This window comes from Dendrobates tinctorius, unplaced genomic scaffold, assembly GCF_039654945.1.
Source record: "Dendrobates tinctorius isolate UK_male_01 unplaced genomic scaffold, ASM3965494v1 ptg000348l, whole genome shotgun sequence".
Classification (NCBI taxonomy): Eukaryota; Metazoa; Chordata; class Amphibia; order Anura; family Dendrobatidae; genus Dendrobates; species Dendrobates tinctorius.
This window is the reverse complement of record NW_027362014.1, coordinates 589,028-608,148: the sequence shown is the minus strand read 5'-3', so window position 1 is coordinate 608,148 and position 19,121 is coordinate 589,028. Positions and strand designations below refer to the sequence as shown.

Here is a 19,121-nt window from a genome sequence, read left to right as displayed (position 1 = left end):
GCCCCCAGCAGCACAGAGGATGTCAGCAGTGAGCTCACCATGGAGGAGGTCACACAGAGGAAGGTACAGGGCCCCCAGCAGCACAAAGGATGTCAGCAGTGTGCTCACCATGGAGGAGATCACATAGAGGAAGGTACAGGGCCCCCAGCAGCACAGAGGATGTCAGCAGTGCGCTCACCATGGAGGAGGTCACATAGAGGAAGGTACAGGGCCCCCAGCAGCACAGAGGATGTCAGCAGTGCGCTCACCATGGAGGAGATCACATAGAGGAAGGTACAGGGCCCCCAGCAGCACAGAGGATGTCAGCAGTGCGCTCACCATGGAGGAGGTCACGTAGAGGAAGGTACAGGGCCCCCAGCAGCACAGAGGATGTCAGCAGTGCGCTCACCATGGAGGAGATCACATACAGGAAGGTACAGGGTCCCCAGCAGCACAGAGGATGTCAGCAGTGTGCTCACCATGGAGGAGATCACATAGATGAAGGTACAGGGCCCCCAGCAGCACAGAGGATGTCATCAGAGCGCTCAACATGGAGGAGGTCACATAGAGGAATTTGTAGAGCCCCCAGCAGCACAGAGGATGTCAGCAGTGCGCTCACAATGGAGGAGGTCACATAGATGAAGGTGTAGAGCCCCCAGCAGCACAGAGGATGTCAGCAGTGCACTCACCATGGAGGAGGTCACATAGAGGAAGGTGCAGGGCCCCCAGCAGCACAGAGGATGTCAGCAGAGCAGTCACCATGGAGGAGGTCACATAGAGGAAGGTGTAGGGCTCCCAGCAGCACAGAGGATGTCAGCAGTGTGCTCACCATGGAGGAGGTCACATAGAGGAAGGTGCAGGGCCCCCAGCAGCACAGAGGATGTCAGCAGTGCACTCACCATGGAGGAGGTCACATAGAGGAAGGTGCAGGGCCCCCAGCAGCACAGAGGATGTCAGCAGAGCAGTCACCATGGAGGAGGTCACATAGAGGAAGGTGTAGGGCTCCCAGCAGCACAGAGGATGTCAGCAGAGCAGTCACCATGGAGGAGGTTACATAGAGGAAGGTGTAGAGCTCCCAGCAGCACAGAGGATGTCAGCAGTGCACTCACAATGGAGGAGGTCACATAGAGGAAGGTACAGAGCCCCCAGCAGCACAGAGGATGTCAGCAGTGCACTCACCATGGAGGAGGTCACATAGAGGAAGGTGCAGGGCCCCCAGCAGCACAGAGGATGTCAGCAGTGCGCTCACCATGGAGGAGGTCACATAGAGGAAGGTGTAGAGCCCCCCGCAGCACAGAGGATGTCAGCAGTGCACTCACCATGGAGGAGGTCACATAGAGGAAGGTGCAGGGCCCCCAGCAGCACAGAGGATGTCAGCAGTGCACTCACCATGGAGGAGGTCACATAGAGGAAGGTGCAGGGCCTCCAGCAGCACAGAGGATGTCATCAGCGCTCACTATAGAGAAGGTCACATAGAGGAAGGTGCAGAGCCCCAAGCAGCACAGAGGATGTCAGCAGTGCGCTCACTATGGAGGAGGTCACATAGAGGAAGATGTAGAGCTCCCAGCAGCACAGAGGATGTCAGCAGTGCTCTCACTATAGAGAAGGTCACATAGAGGAAGGTGCAGAGCCCCAAGCAGCACAGAGGATGTCAGCAGTGCGCTCACTATGGAGGAGGTCACATAGAGGAAGATGTAGAGCTCCCAGCAGCACAGAGGATGTCAGCAGTGCTCTCACTATAGAGAAGGTCACATAGAGGAAGGTGCAGAGCCCCCAGCAGCACAGAGGATGTCAGCAGTGTGCTCACAATGGAGGAGGTCACATAGAGGAAGATGTAGGGCTCCCAGCAGCACAGAGGATGTCAGCAGTGCGCTCACCATGGAGGAGGTCACATAGAGGAAGGTGTAGGGCTCCCAGCAGCACAGAGGATGTCAGCAGTGCGCTCACCATGGATGAGATCACATAGAGGAAGGTACAGGGCCCCCAGCAGCACAGAGGATGTCAGCAGTGTGCTCACCATGGAGGAGGTCACATAGAGGAAGGTACAGGGCCCCCAGCAGCACAGAGGATGTCATCAGAGCGCTCACCATGGAGGAGGTCACATAGAGGAAGGTGTAGGGCTCCCAGCAGCACAGAGGATGTCAGCAGTGTGCTCACCATGGAGGAGATCACATAGCGGAAGGTGCAGAGCCCCCAGCAGCACAGAGGATGTCATCAGAGCGCTCACCATGGAGGAGGTCACATAGAGGAAGGTGTAGGGCCCCCAGCAGCACAAAGGATGTCAGCAGTGCACTCACCATGGAGGAGGTCACATAGAGGAAGGTGTAGAGCTCCCAGCAGCACAGAGGATGTCAGCAGAGCAGTCACCATGGAGGAGGTTACATAGAGGAAGGTGTAGAGCTCCCAGCAGCACAGAGGATGTCAGCAGTGCACTCACAATGGAGGAGGTCACATAGAGGAAGGTACAGAGCCCCCAGCAGCACAGAGGATGTCAGCAGTGCACTCACCATGGAGGAGGTCACATAGAGGAAGGTGCAGGGCCCCCAGCAGCACAGAGGATGTCAGCAGTGCGCTCACCATGGAGGAGGTCACATATAGGAAGGTGTAGAGCCCCCCGCAGCACAGAGGATGTCAGCAGTGCACTCACCATGGAGGAGGTCACATAGAGGAAGGTGCAGGGCCCCCAGCAGCACAGAGGATGTCAGCAGTGCACTCACCATGGAGGAGGTCACATAGAGGAAGGTGCAGGGCCTCCAGCAGCACAGAGGATGTCATCAGAGCGCTCACTATAGAGAAGGTCACATAGAGGAAGGTGCAGAGCCCCAAGCAGCACAGAGGATGTCAGCAGTGCGCTCACTATGGAGGAGGTCACATAGAGGAAGATGTAGAGCTCCCAGCAGCACAGAGGATGTCAGCAGTGCTCTCACTATAGAGAAGGTCACATAGAGGAAGGTGCAGAGCCCCAAGCAGCACAGAGGATGTCAGCAGTGCGCTCACTATGGAGGAGGTCACATAGAGGAAGGTGTAGGGCTCCCAGCAGCACAGAGGATGTCAGCAGTGCGCTCACCATGGATGAGATCACATAGAGGAAGGTACAGGGCCCCCAGCAGCACAGAGGATGTCAGCAGTGCGCTCACCATGGAGGAGGTCACATAGAGGAAGGTACAGGGCCCCCAGCAGCACAGAGGATGTCATCAGAGCGCTCACCATGGAGGAGGTCACATAGAGGAAGGTGTAGAGCCCCCAGCAGCACAGAGGATGTCAGCAGTGTGCTCACCATGGAGGAGATCACATAGAGGAAGGTGTAGAGCCCCCAGCAGCACAGAGGATGTCAGCAGTGTGCTCACCATGGAGGAGATCACATAGAGGAAGGTACAGGGCCCCCAGCAGCACAGAGGATGTCATCAGAGCGCTCACCATGGAGGAGGTCACATAGAGGAAGGTGTAGAGCCCCCAGCAGCACAGAGGATGTCAGCAGTGTGCTCAACATGGAGGAGATCACATAGAGGAAGGTACAGGGCCCCCAGCAGCACAGAGGATGTCATCAGAGCGCTCACCATGGAGGAGGTCACATAGAGGAAGGTGTAGAGCCCCCAGCAGCACAGAGGATGTCAGCACTGTGCTCACCATGGAGGAGGTCACATAGAGGAAGGTACAGGGCCCCCAGCAGCACAGAGGATGTCAGCAGTGCGCTCACCATGGATGAGATCACATAGAGGAAGGTACAGGGCCCCCAGCAGCACAGAGGAAGTCAGCAGTGCGCTCACCATGGAGGAGATCACATAGAGGAAGGTGTAGGGCTCCCAGCAGCACAGAGGATGTCAGCAGTGCGCTCACCATGGAGGAGATCACATAGAGGAAGGTACAGGGCCCCCAGCAGCACAGAGGAAGTCAGCAGTGCGCTCACCATGGAGGAGATCACATAGAGGAAGGTACAGGGCCCCCAGCAGCACAGAGGATGTCAGCAGTGCGCTCACCATGGAGGAGATCACATAGAGGAAGGTGTAGAGCCCCCAGCAGCACAGAGGATGTCATCAGAGTGCTCACCATGGAGGAGGTCACATAGAGGAAGGTGTAGGGCTCCCAGCAGCACAGAGGATGTCAGCAGTGCGCTCACCATGGAGGAGGTCACATAGAGGAAGGTGTAGGGCTCCCAGCAGCACAGAGGATGTCAGCAGTGTGCTCACCATGGAGGAGGTTACATAGAGGAAGGTACAGAGCCCCCAGCAGCACAGAGGATGTCATCAGAGCGCTCACCATGGAGGAGGTCACATAGAGGAAGGTGTAGGGCTCCCAGCAGCACAGAGGATGTCAGCAGTGTGCTCACCATGGAGGAGGTCACATAGAGGAAGGTACAGGGCCCCCAGCAGCACAGAGGATGTCATCAGAGCGCTCACCATGGAGGAGGTCACATAGAGGAAGGTGTAGGGCTCCCAGCAGCACAGAGGATGTCAGCAGTGTGCTCACCATGGACGAGGTCACATAGAGGAAGGTACAGGGCCCCCAGCAGCACAGAGGATGTCATCAGAGCGCTCACCATGGAGGAGGTCACATAGAGGAAGGTGTAGGGCTCCCAGCAGCACAGAGGATGTCAGCGAAGCGCTCACCATGGAGGAGGTCACATAGAGGAAGGTGTAGAGCCCCCAGCAGCACAGAGGATGTCAGCAGTGCACTCACCATGGAGGAGGTCACATAGAGGAAGGTGTAGAGCTCCCAGCAGCACAGAGGATGTCAGCAGTGCGCTCACTATGGAGGAGGTCACATAGAGGAAGGTGCAGGGCCCCCAGCAGCACAGAGGATGTCAGCAGTGCACTCACCATGGAGGCGGTCACATAGAGGAAGGTGCAGAGCCCCCAGCAGCACAGAGGATGTCAGCAGTGTGCTCACCATGGAGGAGGTCACATAGAGGAAGATGTAGAGCTCCCAGCAGCACAGAGGATGTCAGCAGTGCGCTCACTATAGAGAAGGTCACATAGAGGAAGATGTAGAGCTCCCAGCAGCACAGAGGATGTCAGCAGTGCGCTCACTATGGAGGAGGTCACATAGAGGAAGATGTAGAGCTCCCAGCAGCACAGAGGATGTCAGCAGTGCGCTCACTATAGAGAAGGTCACATAGAGGAAGGTGCAGAGCCCCCAGCAGCACAGAGGATGTCAACAGTGTGCTCACAATGGAGGAGGTCACATAGAGGAAGGTGCAGGGCCCCCAGCAGCACAGAGGATGTCAGCAGTGCACTCACCATGGAGGAGGTCACATATAGGAAGGTGTAGAGCCCCCAGCAGCACAGAGGATGTCAGCAGTGTGCTCACCATGGAGGAGGTCTCATAGAGGAAGGTGTAGAGCCCCCAGCAGCACAGAGGATGTCAGCAGTGCACTCACCATGGAGGAGGTCACATAGAGGAAGGTGCAGGGCCCCCAGCAGCACAGAGGATGTCAGCAGTGCGCTCACCATGGAGGAGGTCACATATAGGAAGGTGTAGAGCCCCCAGCAGCACAGAGGATGTCAGCAGTGCACTCACCATGGAGGAGGTCACATAGAGGAAGGTGCAGGGCCCCCAGCAGCACAGAGGATGTCAGCAGTGCACTCACCATGGAGGAGGTCACATAGAGGAAGGTGCAGGGCCCCCAGCAGCACAGAGGATGTCAGCAGTGCGCTCACTATAGAGAAGGTCACATAGAGGAAGGTGCAGAGCCCCCAGCAGCACAGAGGATGTCAGCAGTGTGCTCACCATGGAGGAGGTCACATAGAGGAAGGTGCAGAGCCCCAAGCAGCACAGAGGATGTCAGCAGTGCGCTCACTATGGAGGAGGTCACATAGAGGAAGATGTAGAGCTCCCAGCAGCACTGAGGATGTCAGCAGTGCGCTCACTATAGAGAAGGTCACATAGAGGAAGGTGCAGAGCCCCCAGCAGCACAGAGGATGTCAGCAGTGTGCTCACAATGGAGGAGGTCACATAGAGGAAGATGGAGGGCTCCCAGCAGCACAGAGGATGTCATCAGAGCGGTCACCATGGAGGAGGTCACATAGAGGAAGGTGTAGAGCCCCCAGCAGCACAGAGGATGTCAGCACTGTGCTCACCATGGAGGAGGTCACATAGAGGAAGGTACAGGGCCCCCAGCAGCACAGAGGATGTCAGCAGTGCGCTCACCATGGAGGAGATCACATAGAGGAAGGTACAGGGCCCCCAGCAGCACAGAGGATGTCAGCAGTGCGCTCACCATGGAGCAGGTCAAATAGAGGAAGGTACAGGGCCCCCAGCAGCACAGAGGATGTCATCAGAGCGCTCACCATGGAGGAGGTCACATAGAGGAAGGTGTAGAGCTCCCAGCAGCACAGAGGATGTCAGCAGTGCGCTCACCATGGAGGAGGTCACATAGAGGAAGGTGTAGGGCCCCCAGCAGCACAGAGGATGTCATCAGAGCGCTCACCATGGAGGAGGTCACATAGAGGAAGGTGTAGAGCTCCCAGCAGCACAGAGGATGTCAGCAGTGCGCTCACCATGGAGGAGATCAAATAGAGGAAGGTGCAGGGCCCCCAGCAGCACAGAGGATGTCAGCAGAGTGCTCACCATGGAGGAGATCACATAGAGGAAGGTGCAGGGCCCCCAGCAGCACAGAGGATGTCAGCAGTGTGCTCACCATGGAGGAGATCACATAGAGGAAAGTGTAGGGCTCGCAGCAGCACAGAGGATGTCAGCAGTGCGCTCACCATGGAGGAGGTCACAAAGAGGAAGGTACAGGGCCCCCAGCAGCACAGAGGATGTCATCAGAGAGCTCACCATGGAGGAGGTCACATAAAGGAAGGTGCAGGGACCCCAGCAGCACATAGGATGTCAGCAGTGTGCTCACAATGGAGGAGGTCACATATAGGAAGGTGTAGAGCCCCCAGCAGCACAGAGGATGTCAGCAGAGCAGTCACCATGGAGGAGGTCACATAGAGGAAGGTGTAGGGCTCCCAGCAGCACAGAGGATGTCAGCAGTGCGCTCACCATGGAGGAGGTCACATAGAGGAAGGTGTAGGGCTCCCAGCAGCACAGAGGATGTCAGCAGTGCGCTCACCATGGAGGTCACATAGAGGAAGGTGTAGGGCCCCCAGCAGCACAGAGGATGTCAGCAGAGCAGTCACCATGGAGGAGGTCAGATAGAGGACGGTGTAGAGCTCCCAGCAGCACAGAGGATGTCATCAGTGTGCTCACCATGGAGGAGGTCACAAAGAAGAAGGTGTAGAGCCCCCAGCAGCACAGAGGATGTCAGCAGAGCAGTCACCATGAGGAGGTCAGATAGAGGAAGGTGTAGAGCTCCCAACAGCACAGAGGATGTCATCAGTGTGCTCACCATGGAGGAGGTCACATAGAGGAAGATGTAGGGCCCCCAGCAGCAAAGAGGATGTCAGCAGAGCAGTCACCATGGAGGAGGTCAGATAGAGGAAGGTGTAGAGCTCCCAGCAGCACAGAGGATGTCAGCAATGTGCTCACCATGGAGGAGATCACATAGAGGAAGGTGTAGGGCCCCCATCAGCACAGAGGATGTCAGCAGAGCAGTCACCATGGAGGAGGTCAGATAGAGGAAGGTGTAGAGCTCCCAGCAGCACAGAGGATGTCATCAGTGTGCTCACCATGGAGGAGGTCACATAGAGGAAGGTGTAGGGCCCCCAGCAGCACAGAGGATGTCAGCAGAGCAGTCACCATGGAGGAGGTCACATAGAGGAAGGTGCAGAGCCCCCAGCAGCACAGAGGATGTCAACAGTGTGCTCACAATGGAGGAGGTCACATAGAGGAAGGTGCAGGGCCCCCAGCAGCACAGAGGATGTCAGCAGTGCACTCACCATGGAGGAGGTCTCATAGAGGAAGGTGTAGAGCCCCCAGCAGCACAGAGGATGTCAGCAGTGCACTCACCATGGAGGAGGTCACATAGAGGAAGGTGCAGGGCCCCCAGCAGCACAGAGGATGTCAGCAGTGCGCTCACCATGGAGGAGGTCACATATAGGAAGGTGTAGAGCCCCCAGCAGCACAGAGGATGTCAGCAGTGCACTCACCATGGAGGAGGTCACATAGAGGAAGGTGCAGGGCCCCCAGCAGCACAGAGGATGTCAGCAGTGCACTCACCATGGAGGAGGTCACATAGAGGAAGGTGCAGGGCCCCCAGCAGCACAGAGGATGTCAGCAGTGCGCTCACTATAGAGAAGGTCACATAGAGGAAGGTGCAGGGCCCCCAGCAGCACAGAGGATGTCAGCAGTGTGCTCACCATGGAGGAGGTCACATAGAGGAAGGTGCAGAGCCCCAAGCAGCACAGAGGATGTCAGCAGTGCGCTCACTATGGAGGAGGTCACATAGAGGAAGATGTAGAGCTCCCAGCAGCACTGAGGATGTCAGCAGTGCGCTCACTATAGAGAAGGTTACATAGAGGAAGGTGCAGAGCCCCCAGCAGCACAGAGGATGTCAGCAGTGTGCTCACAATAGAGGAGGTCACATAGAGGAAGATGTAGGGCTCCCAGCAGCACAGAGGATGTCATCAGAGCCGTCACCATGGAGGAGGTCACATAGAGGAAGGTGTAGAGCCCCCAGCAGCACAGAGGATGTCAGCACTGTGCTCACCATGGAGGAGGTCACATAGAGGAAGGTACAGGGCCCCCAGCAGCACAGAGGATGTCAGCAGTGCGCTCACCATGGAGGAGATCACATAGAGGAAGGTACAGGGCCCCCAGCAGCACAGAGGATGTCAGCAGTGCGCTCACCATGGAGCAGGTCAAATAGAGGAAGGTACAGGGCCCCCAGCAGCACAGAGGATGTCATCAGAGCGCTCACCATGGAGGAGGTCACATAGAGGAAGGTGTAGAGCTCCCAGCAGCACAGAGGATGTCAGCAGTGCGCTCACCATGGAGGAGGTCACATAGAGGAAGGTGTAGGGCCCCCAGCAGCACAGAGGATGTCATCAGAGCGCTCACCATGGAGGAGGTCACATAGAGGAAGGTGTAGAGCTCCCAGCAGCACAGAGGATGTCAGCAGTGCGCTCACCATGGAGGAGATCAAATAGAGGAAGGTGCAGGGCCCCCAGCAGCACAGAGGATGTCAGCAGTGTGCTCACCATGGAGGAGATCACATAGAGGAAGGTGCAGGGCCCCCAGCAGCACAGAGGATGTCAGCAGTGTGCTCACCATGGAGGAGATCACATAGAGGAAAGTGTAGGGCTCGCAGCAGCACAGAGGATGTCAGCAGTGCGCTCACCATGGAGGAGGTCACAAAGAGGAAGGTACATGGCCCCCAGCAGCACAGAGGATGTCATCAGAGAGCTCACCATGGAGGAGGTCACATAAAGGAAGGTGCAGGGACCCCAGCAGCACATAGGATGTCAGCAGTGTGCTCACAATGGAGGAGGTCACATATAGGAAGGTGTAGAGCCCCCAGCAGCACAGAGGATGTCAGCAGAGCAGTCACCATGGAGGAGGTCACATAGAGGAAGGTGTAGGGCTCCCAGCAGCACAGAGGATGTCAGCAGTGCGCTCACCATGGAGGAGGTCACATAGAGGAAGGTGTAGGGCTCCCAGCAGCACAGAGGATGTCAGCAGTGCGCTCACCATGGAGGAGGTCACATAGAGGAAGGTGTAGGGCCCCCAGCAGCACAGAGGATGTCAGCAGAGCAGTCACCATGGAGGAGGTCAGATAGAGGACGGTGTAGAGCTCCCAGCAGCACAGAGGATGTCATCAGTGTGCTCACCATGGAGGAGGTCACAAAGAAGAAGGTGTAGAGCCCCCAGCAGCACAGAGGATGTCAGCAGAGCAGTCACCATGAGGAGGTCAGATAGAGGAAGGTGTAGAGCTCCCAACAGCACAGAGGATGTCATCAGTGTGCTCACCATGGAGGAGGTCACATAGAGGAAGATGTAGGGCCCCCAGCAGCACAGAGGATGTCAGCAGAGCAGTCACCATGGAGGAGGTCAGATAGAGGAAGGTGTAGAGCTCCCAGCAGCACAGAGGATGTCAGCAATGTGCTCACCATGGAGGAGATCACATAGAGGAAGGTGTAGGGCCCCCATCAGCACAGAGGATGTCAGCAGAGCAGTCACCATGGAGGAGGTCAGATAGAGGAAGGTGTAGAGCTCCCAGCAGCACAGAGGATGTCATCAGTGTGCTCACCATGGAGGAGGTCACATAGAGGAAGGTGTAGGGCCCCCAGCAGCACAGAGGATGTCAGCAGAGCAGTCACCATGGAGGAGGTCAGATAGAGGAAGGTGTAGAGCTCCCAGCAGCACAGAGGATGTCATCAGTGCGCTCACCATGGAGGAGGTCACATAGAGGAAGGTGCAGGGCCCCCAGCAGCACAGAGGATGTCAGCAGTGCGCTCACCATGGAGGAGGTCACAAAGAGGAAGGTGTAGAGCCCCCAGTAGCACAGAGGATGTCAGCAGTGCGCTCACCATGGAGGAGGTCAGATAGAGGAAGGTGTAGGGCTCCCAGCAGCACAGAGGATGTCAGCAGTGTGCTCACCATGGAGGAGGTCACATAGAGGAAGGTACAGGCCCCCCAGCAGCACAGAGGATGTCAGCAGTGTGCTCACAATGGAGGAGTTCACATAGAGGAAGGTGTAGAGCCCCCAGCAGCACAGAGGATGTCAGCAGTGTGTTCACAATGGAGGAGGTCACATAGAGGAAGGTGTAGAGCCCCCAGCAGCACAGAGGATGTCAGCAGAGCAGTCACCATGGAGGAGGTCACATAGAGGAAGGTGTAGAGCTCCCAGCAGCACAGAGGCTGTCAGCAGTGCGCTCACCATGGAGGAGATCACATAGCGGAAGGTACAGGGCCCCCAGCAGCACAGAGGATGTCAGCAGTGCGCTCACCATGGAGGAGGTCACATAGAGGAAGGTGTAGAGCCCCCAGCAGCACAGAGGATGTCATCAGAGTGCTCACCATGGAGGAGGTCACATAGAGGAAGGTGTAGAGCCCCCAGCAGCACAGAGTATGTCAGCAGTGTGCTCACCATGGAGGAGATCACATAGAGGAAGGTGTAGAGCCCCCAGCAGCACAGAGGATGTCAGCAGTGTGCTGACCATGGAGGAGGTCACATAGAGGAAGGTGTAGAGCCCCCAGCAGCACAGAGGATGTCATCAGAGCGCTCACCATGGAGGAGGTCACATAGAGGAAGGTGTAGAGCCCCCAGCAGCACAGAGGATGTCAGCAGTGTGCTCACCATGGAGGAGATCACATAGAGGAAGGTACAGGGCCCCCAGCAGCACAGAGGATGTCAGCAGTGTGCTCACCATGGAGGAGGTCACATAGAAGAAGGTGTAGAGCCCCCAGCAGCACAGAGGATGTCAGCAGTGCGCTCAACATGGAGGAGATCACATAGAGGAAGGTGTAGAGCCCCCAGCAGCACAGAGGATGTCATCAGAGCGCTCACCATGGAGGAGGTCACATAGAGGAAGGTGTAGAGCCCCCAGCAGCACAGAGGATGTCAGCACTGTGCTCACCATGGAGGAGGTCACATAGAGGAAGGTGTAGAGCTCCCAGCAGCACAGAGGATGTCAGCAGTGCGCTCACCATGGAGGAGGTCACATAGAGGAAGGTGTAGGGCCCCCAGCAGCACAGAGGATGTCATCAGAGCGCTCACCATGGAGGAGGTCACATAGAGGAAGGTGTAGAGCTCCCAGCAGCACAGAGGATGTCAGCAGTGCGCTCACCATGGAGGAGATCACATAGAGGAAGGTGCAGGGCCCCCAGCAGCACAGAGGATGTCAGCAGTGTGCTCACCATGGAGATCACATAGAGGAAGGTGCAGGGCCCCCAGCAGCACAGAGGATGTCAGCAGTGTGCTCACCATGGAGTAGATCACATAGAGGAAAGTGTAGGGCCCCCAGCAGCACAGAGGATGTCATCAGAGAGCTCACCATGGAGGAGGTCACATAAAGGAAGGTGCAGGGACCCCAGCAGCACATAGGATGTCAGCAGTGTGCTCACAATGGAGGAGGTCACATATAGGAAGGTGTAGAGCCCCCAGCAGCACAGAGGATGTCAGCAGAGCAGTCACCATGGAGGAGGTCACATAGAGGAAGGTGTAGGGCTCCCAGCAGCACAGAGGATGTCAGCAGTGCGCTCACCATGGAGGAGGTCACATAGAGGAAGGTGTAGGGCTCCCAGCAGCACAGAGGTTGTCAGCAGTGTGCTCACCATGGAGGAGGTCACATAGATGAAGGTGTAGGGCCCCCAGCAGCACAGAGGATGTCAGCAGAGCAGTCACCATGGAGGAGGTCAGATAGAGGAAGGTGTAGAGCTCCCAGCAGCACAGAGGATGTCATCAGTGTGCTCACCATGGAGGAGGTCACATAGAGGAAGGTGTAGGGCCCCCAGCAGCAAAGAGGATGTCAGCAGAGCAGTCACCATGGAGGAGGTCAGATAGAGGAAGGTGTAGAGCTCCCAGCAGCACAGAGGATGTCAGCAGAGCAGTCACCATGGAGGAGGTCACATAGAGGAAGGTGTAGGGCTCCCAGCAGCACAGAGGATGTCAGCAGTGCGCTCACCATGGAGGACGTCACATAGAGGAAGGTGTAGGGCTCCCAGCAGCACAGAGGATGTCATCAGTGTGCTCACCATGGAGGAGGTCACATAGAGGAAGGTGTAGGGCCCCCAGCAGCACAGAGGATGTCAGCAGAGCAGTCACCATGGAGGAGGTCAGATAGAGGAAGGTGTAGAGCTCCCAGCAGCACAGAGGATGTCATCAGTGTGCTCACCATGGAGGAGGTCACATAGAGGAAGGTGTAGGGCCCCCAGCAGCACAGAGGATGTCAGCAGAGCAGTCACCATGGAGGAGGTCAGATAGAGGAAGGTGTAGAGCTCCCAGCAGCACAGAGGATGTCATCAGTGTGCTCACCATGGAGGAGGTCACAAAGAGGAAGGCGTAGAGCCCCCAGTAGCACAGTGGATGTCAGCAGTGCGCTCACCATGGAGGAGGTCAGATAGAGGAAGGTGTAGGGCCCCCAGCAGCACAGAGGATGTCAGCAGAGCAGTCACCATGGAGGAGGTCAGATAGAGGAAGGTGTAGAGCTCCCAGCAGCACAGAGGATGTCATCAGTGTGCTCACCATGGAGGAGGTCACAAAGAGGAAGGCGTAGAGCCCCCAGTAGCACAGAGGATGTCAGTAGTGCGCTCACCATGGAGGAGGTCAGATAGAGGAAGGTGTAGGGCTCCCAGCAGCACAGAGGATGTCAGCAGTGTGCTCACCATGGAGGAGGTCACATAGAGGAAGGTACAGGCCCCCCAGCAGCACAGAGGATGTCAGCAGTGCGCTCACCATGGAGGAGGTCACATAGAGGAAGGTGTAGAGCCCCCAGCAGCACAGAGGATGTCAGCAGTGTGCTCACCATGGAGGAGGTGACATAGAGGAAGGTGCAGAGCCCCCAGCAGCACAGAGGATGTCAGCAGTGCGCTCACTATGGAGGAGGTCACATAGAGGAAGATGTAGAGCTCCCAGCAGCACAGAGGATGTCAGCAGTGCGCTCACTATAGAGAAGGTCACATAGAGGAAGGTGCAGAGCCCCCAGCAGCACAGAGGATGTCAGCAGTGTGCTCACCATGGAGGAGATCACATAGAGGAAGGTGTAGAGCCCCCAGCAGCACAGAGGATGTCAGCAGTGTGCTCACCAAGGAGGAGGTCACATAGAGGAAGGTGTAGAGCCCCCAGCAGCACAGAGGATGTCAGCAGTGCGCTCACTAAGGAGGAGGTCACATAGAGGAAGGTACAGGGCCCCCAGCAGCACAGAGGATGTCAGCAGTGCGCTCGCCATGGAGGAGGTCTCATAGAGGAAGGTACAGGGCCCCCAGCAGCACAGAGGATGTCAGCAGTGCGCTCACCATGGAGGAGGTCACATATAGGAAGGTGTAGAGCCCCCAGCAGCACAGAGGATGTCAGCAGAGCAGTCACCATGGAGGAGGTCACATAGAGGAAGGTGCAGAGCCCCCAGCAGCACAGAGGATGTCAGCAGTGCACTCACCATGGAGGAGGTCACATAGAGGAAGGTACACGGCCCCCAGCAGCACAGAGGATGTCAGCAGTGTGCTCACCATGGAGGAGGTCACATAGAGGAAGATGTAGAGCTCCCAGCAGCACAGAGGATGTCAGCAGTGCGCTCACTATGGAGGAGGTCACATAGAGGAAGGTGCAGGGCCCCCAGCAGCACAGAGGATGTCAGCAGTGCACTCACCATGGAGGAGGTCACATAGAGGACGGTGTAGAGCCCCCAGCAGCACAGAGGAAGTCAGCAGTGCGCTCACCATGGAGGAGGTCACATAGAGGAAGATGTAGAGCTCCCAGCAGCACAGAGGATGTCAGCAGTGTGCTCACTATGGAGGAGGTCACATAGAGGAAGGTGCAGGGCCCCCAGCAGCACAGAGGATGTCAGCAGTGTGCTCACCATGGAGGAGATCACATAGAGGAAGGTACAGGGCCCCCAGCAGCACAGAGGATGTCAGCAGTGCGCTCACCATGGAGGAGGTAACATAGAGGAAGGTGCAGAGCCCCCAGCAGCACAGAGGATGTCAGCAGTGCTCTCACCATGGAGGAGGTCACATAGAGGAAGGTGTATAGCCCCCAGCAGCACAGAGGATGTCAGCAGAGCAGTCACCATGGAGTAGGTCATATAGAGGAAGGTGTAGAGCTCCCAGCAGCACAGAGGATGTCAGCAGTGCGCTCACTATGGAGGAGGTCACATAGAGGAAGGTGCAGGGCCCCCAGCAGCACAGAGGATGTCAGCAGTGTGCTCACCATGGAGGAGGTCACATAGAGGAAGGTGCAGGGCCCCCAGCAGCACAGAGGATGTCAGCAGTGCGCTCACTATGGAGGAGGTCACATAGAGAAAGGTGCAGGGCCCCCAGCAGCACAGAGGATGTCAGCAGAGCAGTCACCATGGAGTAGGTCATATTGAGGAAGGTGTAGGGCTCCCAGCAGCACAGAGGATGTCAGCAGTGTGCTCACCATGGAGGAGGTCACATAGAGGAAGGTGCAGGGCTCCCAGCAGCACAGAGGATGTCAGCAGAGCAGTCACCATGGAGTAGGTCATATAGAGGAAGGTGTAGGGCCCCCAGCAGCACAGAGGATGTCAGCAGTGCGCTCACCATGGAGGAGGTCACATAGAGGAAGGTGCAGAGCCCCCAGCAGCACAGAGGATGTCAGCAGTGCGCTCACTATGGAGGAGGTCACATAGAGGAAGGTGTATAGCCCCCAGCAGCACAGAGGATGTCAGCAGAGCAGTCACCATGGAGTAGGTCATATAGAGGAAGGTGTAGAGCTCCCAGCAGCACAGAGGATGTCAGCAGTGCGCTCACTATGGAGGAGGTCACATAGAGGAAGGTGCAGGGCCCCCAGCAGCACAGAGGATGTCAGCAGTGTGCTCACCATGGAGGAGGTCACATACAGGAAGGTGCAGTGCCCCCAGCAGCACAGAGGATGTCAGCAGTGCGCTCACTATGGAGGAGGTCACATACAGGAAGGTGCAGTGCCCCCAGCAGCACAGAGGATGTCAGCAGTGTGCTCACCATGGAGGAGGTCACATAGAGGAAGGTGTAGAGCCCCCAGCAGCACATAGGATGTCAGCAGAGCGCTCACCATGGAGGAGGTCACATAGAGGAAGGTACAGGGCCCCCAGCAGCACAGAGGATGTCAGCAGTGCGCTCACTATGGAGGAGGTCACATACAGGAAGGTACAGGGCCCCCAGCAGCACAGAGGATGTCAGCAGAGCATAGCTGATAATGACCCTCCCTTTTCCCCCAGGGATTATTAATGTCCCCGCTGTCGCTCTGGGTATCTTTCTGGGGGGTGTCATCATGAAGAAATTTCGGATTGATGTCGTGGGGGCAGCGAAGCTTCTTCTGTCGTCGTCTGTGATTGGCTATGTCATCTTGCTGTCCCTTTTCGGCATGGGATGTGAGCGTCCCTCGGTGGCGGGGCTGACGGTGCCGTATGCAGGGTATGTGAGCTCTCGGTCAGTCCTCAGCACAGGATTGGACGTGTCGCCTGCGCGCTGCTCATCACTGCCTCTCCGCAGGTCCTCGCACATCGCCCGGTTCGCTGAGTGTAACGTGCGCTGCCTGTGTCCTCTCCACCAGTGGGATCCGGTCTGTGGGGAGAATGGCGTCACCTATTACTCCGCCTGCTTCGCCCGCTGTCTCTTCACCAATGGGACGGGGAAGGCGGCAGTGAGTGGCCCCTGGCGGACGCCTCGTGGTGCCGCAGTGCAGACTGCTTATGACTTCTGTGTTCCAGGTGTACACGAACTGCAGCTGTGTGGCACAGCCGCCATTGCTCTCTGGTGGCAGCTCCGCGGTGCCGGGTCCCTGCTCCCGGGGGAGGACGTGCTCCAGGATGTTCCTGTACTTTGTGGTGGTCTCCGTCATCGCCTCCTTCACATTGTCGTTTGGAGGGACCCCCGGATACATTCTGCTTCTCAGGTGACCCCCGGTGTCTGGCACCAGACCAGTGCAAGCCCGGACCACCAGCGTCTCACAGTCACTTCCCAGTACCCAGATCAGGCACAGGCTTGTGTGGAGAGGCAGTCTACTGTACAGCATATCATAGAAGTCTGTGCAGCATGGAGAGGCAGTCTACTGTACAGATCATACAAGTCTGTGCAGCATGGAGAGGAAGTCTACTATACAGATCATACAAGTCTGTGCTGCATAGAGAAGCAGTCTACTGTACAACAGATCATAGAAGTCTGTGCAGCATGGAGAGGCAGTCTACTGTACAGATCATACAAGTCTGTGCGGTATTTAGAGCAGGGCTGTGGAGTCGGTAAGCCACAGTTCCGACTCCTGGATTTTATCAGGCTCCGACTCCGGCTCCTTCATAAATGGCCAATTCATAACAACAAATTTCCTGTTGTAAAATATTAAACATCGTGCTTATTCAGTTTCTCACCATCATATAAGTAATCAGACCACTTAGAGCAAAAACTACATTTATTAGAATACAATTAGAATATAGCAAATAACTTTTATAAACTTTTCTAAACTGTAAGTAAATATGCAATAAACACTTTTATGCAGTTAATAAGAAGAAATCTATAAATTTGTCCTCAGAGAAAGTATTGCCTCTGTCAGATCCTCCTTCATGGATGCCCTCAAATCTGATCTAATTATTCTGAGAGCAGAGAACAACCTCTCTACACTAACTTGTGTTGGTGGCAAAGCAGTAACCACTCGGGCAACATCTCTGACAATGTCAGGATACAGAGGAATCGCTTGTTGCACTGTTGTTTTTGATGAGCGGTCAAATTTCTCAATTTCTTTTAGTGCACATGAAAAATTCTGCTGAAATGTCCTGGCTGTGTTCCTTGATGGGGATGATTCTTCTTCTATGCGGGAACACTTTGCACGGTCCTTGTGATCCAAATATTTTTCGAAATTAAATTCTTCATCAGTTGATGATGAGGGTGAAGATGTGGCAGGACGACCAAATTCTTCTTGTTCCTCCTGACTGTTCTGCAACCCTTTTATCCTTACTGCTATTTCAAACAGAGCTTCTTTTCCTTTACTTAGCTGTTGATCATCTAGAAGAATCCGAGGCATTGGGTCTACATAAACAGCTGCCAAAAGAATGTTATTTTGTAATAGTAGCTCCTCTCTCCGTTTCATTGATGTAGCAATGCCACTTGCAATTAACCCTCCTCTTTGGGACAGGCGAAACATCAGGTTCTTCCACTCCTTTAAGAAAATACCTGGAGTTAAGTCCTCTGCTTGTAATTTTTTAGTCACTGTAAATGGGTGCTCTAGCAATTTTTCCAGCTCAGTCACCTGATTCCACTGACTTTCATTTAGCGTCAGTTGAGGGTTAGCCATGTCTACAAGATAGGTTTTCAGTTCAACCAAGCGCTGAATCATTAAGTAAGTACTGCCCCATCGTGTGGCTTGATCAATAATTGCCCCTTTTCCAGCACGTCTCTTCAAAATTGAGTCAACTTTAGGGGTTCTGGCAACAGTAGCCAATTTTCTCACCTTGCCAATCAGTGCAGCAGCATGTCCTTCTTGCAGACTGTCTCTTATAGCCAGCTGTAGCGTATGCACAACACAGCGCATGTGATGAATGAAAGAACATATTGACACAGTTTCAACAAGATCTTCTAAACTATCATGTTGCTGTTCATCTGAAGCAACTTCAGTTTGCTCCTCAGTTACAATACTGTGTTCCTCTATTTCACACATTTCTGTGTCTGTGGACCCAGAATGTTCTTCTAGCTGCTGGTCACCATCATTACTCATTCATTAGCTTAATAGTACTTATCATATTTGAAGCATTGTCAGTTACGACAGAACTTGCTCTTTTTTAAGTTCATAGTCTTGCAGAACCTTTTCCACCAAGACCTGGAGAAACTCACTGGTGTGATGAGCTTTGGTGTCTTTTACTGCCAATGTCTTGGTAACTATTTCATTTTTGTCACAAACAAATCGGACATTGATGGCAAAATAGTTCACTCTGTGACGTGTGCAGGCATCCATTTTAAGAAACAGAAAGCGTCCCTTGAGAGTTTTTTTTAAGTTCTTCCTTTTGTTTAAAAGCTTCTTCGATTACTAATTTTCTAATACTCTCTCTCTCCAGAGAAACACCAAGCTTGCGTGCCATTTCCCCATTCAGACACATAAAAGCTGGTCGTGAAAATAATGAAATAGGCACACTATCCTTTACAACAAGCTCTATGATCTGTTTTTTAAATGTATCTACTGTCATTGTCACAGTAACTTTGTCACTGACAAAATATCTTGCAACTGATGGCTGCAAAGTTCTCTGCTCCTTTGTTTGGCTGGAAGAGCTGGGCACTGGTTCATTGGTTTGGATGCAGTCTTTCTCATCCACTGCTTTCAGCACTTCTGGATGAAAGCGCTGTAAATGTCTCTTTAGATTAGAAGCTCTGGTAGGAGCATTTTTATCTTTGCCTGAATATGCACTCATCTTGGCTTCACAGCATTTGTTTTCGTCTGGATCATTTGTCATACACTGACAGACATAATGTTTTCTATCTTGAGTGATGGTGAAATGTTCAAATACAGCTGATTTAATGTGATGCTTCTTTGACATTCTCAGGTTTTTAATTCTGCATTCACAATCCAAATGACAATTGTTTTTCCTAAAAACAATTGTACAAAATTATTGCCAGGTCGTACA

General features: G+C 54.8%; 1 protein-coding gene across 1 annotated transcript in view; it reads left to right on the top strand.

Moving 5' to 3' along the window:
- The window catches only part of SLCO1C1 (solute carrier organic anion transporter family member 1C1), a 245,412-nt gene that overhangs the window by 152,153 nt on the left and 74,138 nt on the right, over positions 1–19,121 (top strand). Inside the window, exons 10-12 of the mRNA XM_073562346.1 lie at positions 15,735–15,930; positions 16,009–16,159; positions 16,227–16,411. Coding sequence (XP_073418447.1) covers positions 15,735–15,930; positions 16,009–16,159; positions 16,227–16,411 — 532 coding nt within the window. The remainder of the gene's footprint in view (positions 1–15,734; positions 15,931–16,008; positions 16,160–16,226; positions 16,412–19,121) is intronic.